Source organism: Vicia villosa, linkage group LG1, assembly GCF_029867415.1.
Source record: "Vicia villosa cultivar HV-30 ecotype Madison, WI linkage group LG1, Vvil1.0, whole genome shotgun sequence".
Taxonomy (NCBI): domain Eukaryota; kingdom Viridiplantae; phylum Streptophyta; class Magnoliopsida; order Fabales; family Fabaceae; genus Vicia; species Vicia villosa.
This window is the reverse complement of record NC_081180.1, coordinates 243660064-243662223: the sequence shown is the minus strand read 5'-3', so window position 1 is coordinate 243662223 and position 2160 is coordinate 243660064. Positions and strand designations below refer to the sequence as shown.

At 41.9% G+C, this 2160-nt stretch overlaps 1 protein-coding gene across 1 annotated transcript; it reads right to left on the bottom strand.

The window, feature by feature from the left end:
• Positions 1-580: 580 nt before the first annotated feature.
• On the bottom strand, positions 581-1045 carry LOC131598138 (uncharacterized). The gene has a single exon (XM_058870770.1). It carries the CDS (start codon positions 1043-1045, stop codon positions 581-583), a length of 465 nt encoding a protein of 154 aa, XP_058726753.1.
• Positions 1046-2160: the final 1115 nt, after the last annotated feature.

The following is a 2160-nucleotide window of genomic DNA, read 5'->3' as shown; positions in this document are numbered from 1 at the left end:
GTGACTTTCGTGAAGGAGGTTTTGCACTAGACGTGGTTTGGTGGGGAAAGTTGCAAGCTTTAGGTGGTGGTGCTATGGAGTTTGTAGAGGTTTTTTGAAATTTTAGGAGAGAGATGGAGAAGAAGGGTAAAAGAAAAGAGATAAATGCAAGGGAAGATGAAAAGGGGCATAAAAATTGGAGTGGGGCCCCCAAATAGAAAAAAATGAAAAAATAAAAAAATATAAGGAAGGGGACACAGATTGCCGGACACGGGTGTGTCCCGAGACACTGCCGACCGTGTCCGACTCTGCCAACCAAACGTTTGAAGGTTTTTTCGCCAGCTGCACTGACACAGGTGTGTCAAATGACACGGCCCCCGTGTCCGTCTCTGTATTTTTAATTTTATTATTATTATTTTTATTTTATTTTATTTTTTATTTTTTTTACGTGTACGTTCTCTCCCTCCTAGGGTACAATAGAAAATGAACCTACCCAATTTTATCCAACCTACAAAAACAAAAATTTTGTTAGAAATAAACGCGTGGTTTGCCTCCTACGAAGCGCTTCGTTTAACGTTGCATGGCTCGACGATCGCCCATCTCATCCTGCGAGACGAACAACATGAATTTGGCCACTCTCTTGGCCTTGGTAATACAGTTTCAGTCTTTTCCCATTAACCTTGAAGGTATCTCCATTAGCTTCTTTCTTCAATTCAATCGCTCCATGAGGAAATACCTTGTGAATCACAAACGGTCCTGACCATTTTGACCGTAGTTTACCTGGAAACAACTTTAACCTGGAGTTGTATAAGAGTACCCTTTGTCCTTCCCAAAACTCATTCCTTTGGATCCTACGATCATGCCATTTCTTGGTTTGATCCTTGTAGATTTTAGCATTTTCATAAGCTCGATTCCGAAATTCCTCCAACTCATGAAGTTGAAGGATTCGGGACTCTCTTGCCTTAGCAAGATCTACATTAAGGAATTTTGATGCCCACAAAGCCTTGTGTTCCAGCTCTAAAGGTAAATGACAAGCTTTGCCATAAACCAATTGGTACGGAGACATACCTATAGGCGTTTTGAAAGCAGTGCGGTACACCCATAATGCATCATCTAGCTTACTTGCCCAATCCTTGCGAGAAGAGTTGGCAATTTTTTAAAGGATTTGCTTCAGCTGCCTGTTTGATACTTCAACTTGCCCGCTTGTCTGTGGGTGATACGGAGTAGCTATGCGATGTTTCACATGGTATTTCATCACTTATGAGAGCTCTTGGGACCCCGAACCTGGCAAAGATGTTGTCTTTCAGAAATTTCACCACCACTCTCGCATCATTGGTTGGTAAATCAACTGCTTCAACCCACTTCGACACATAATCCACCGTAACCAATATGTAATTCTTTCCAAAAGATGGTGGGAATGGGCCCATGAAATCGATACCCCAGACATCAAAGAGTTCAACTTCTAGCATGGCATTCTGGGGCATCTGATTCCATTTCGAGATGTTCCTTGTTCTTTGGCACTTGTCGCACTCTTTGATTATCTCTTGAGCATCTTTGAACAATGATGGCCAATATAACCCTGACTGGAGAACTTTTGCTGCAGTTCTATCACTGCTAAAATGTCCTCCATACTCTGAGTCATGACATGCTTTCAGCACATTTCTCTGCTCTTCCTCTGGAACACATCTTCTAACCAAACCATCTATTCCTTTCTTGTACAAGAATGGGTCATCCCACAAGTAAAACCTGCAATCATGCAAAAACTTTTTCTTTCTGTTAGAATCAAAATCACTCGGGATTACCCCACCTACCAGATAGTTCGCATTGTCGGCGAACCAAGGCACACCAATAATAACGAGGATGTGTTCATCTGCGAACTCGTCCTTTATTGGCCGCTAATCTTATGTTTCCTCAATAGGTGGCATTCGAGAAAGGTGATCCGCCACAGTTTTTTCACACCCTTTCTTGTCACGAATTTCCACATCAAACTCCTGGAGGAGCAATATCCATCTCAGAAGTCTTGGCTTAGAATCCTGCTTAGCAAAAATACACTTCAAAGCAGCATGGTCAATATAAAAAATGACTCTAGAACCCAACAGATATTGCCTGAATTTATAAAAGGCATAAACAACAGCTAGCAACTCTTTTTCGGTCGTTGCGTAATTCATCTGTGCAGGGTTC

Coding starts and splice junctions, on each gene's coding strand:
- LOC131598138 (XM_058870770.1), bottom strand. CDS start 1,045: ATGTCTCCGTACCAATTGGTTTATGGCAAAGCTTGTCATTTACCTTTA.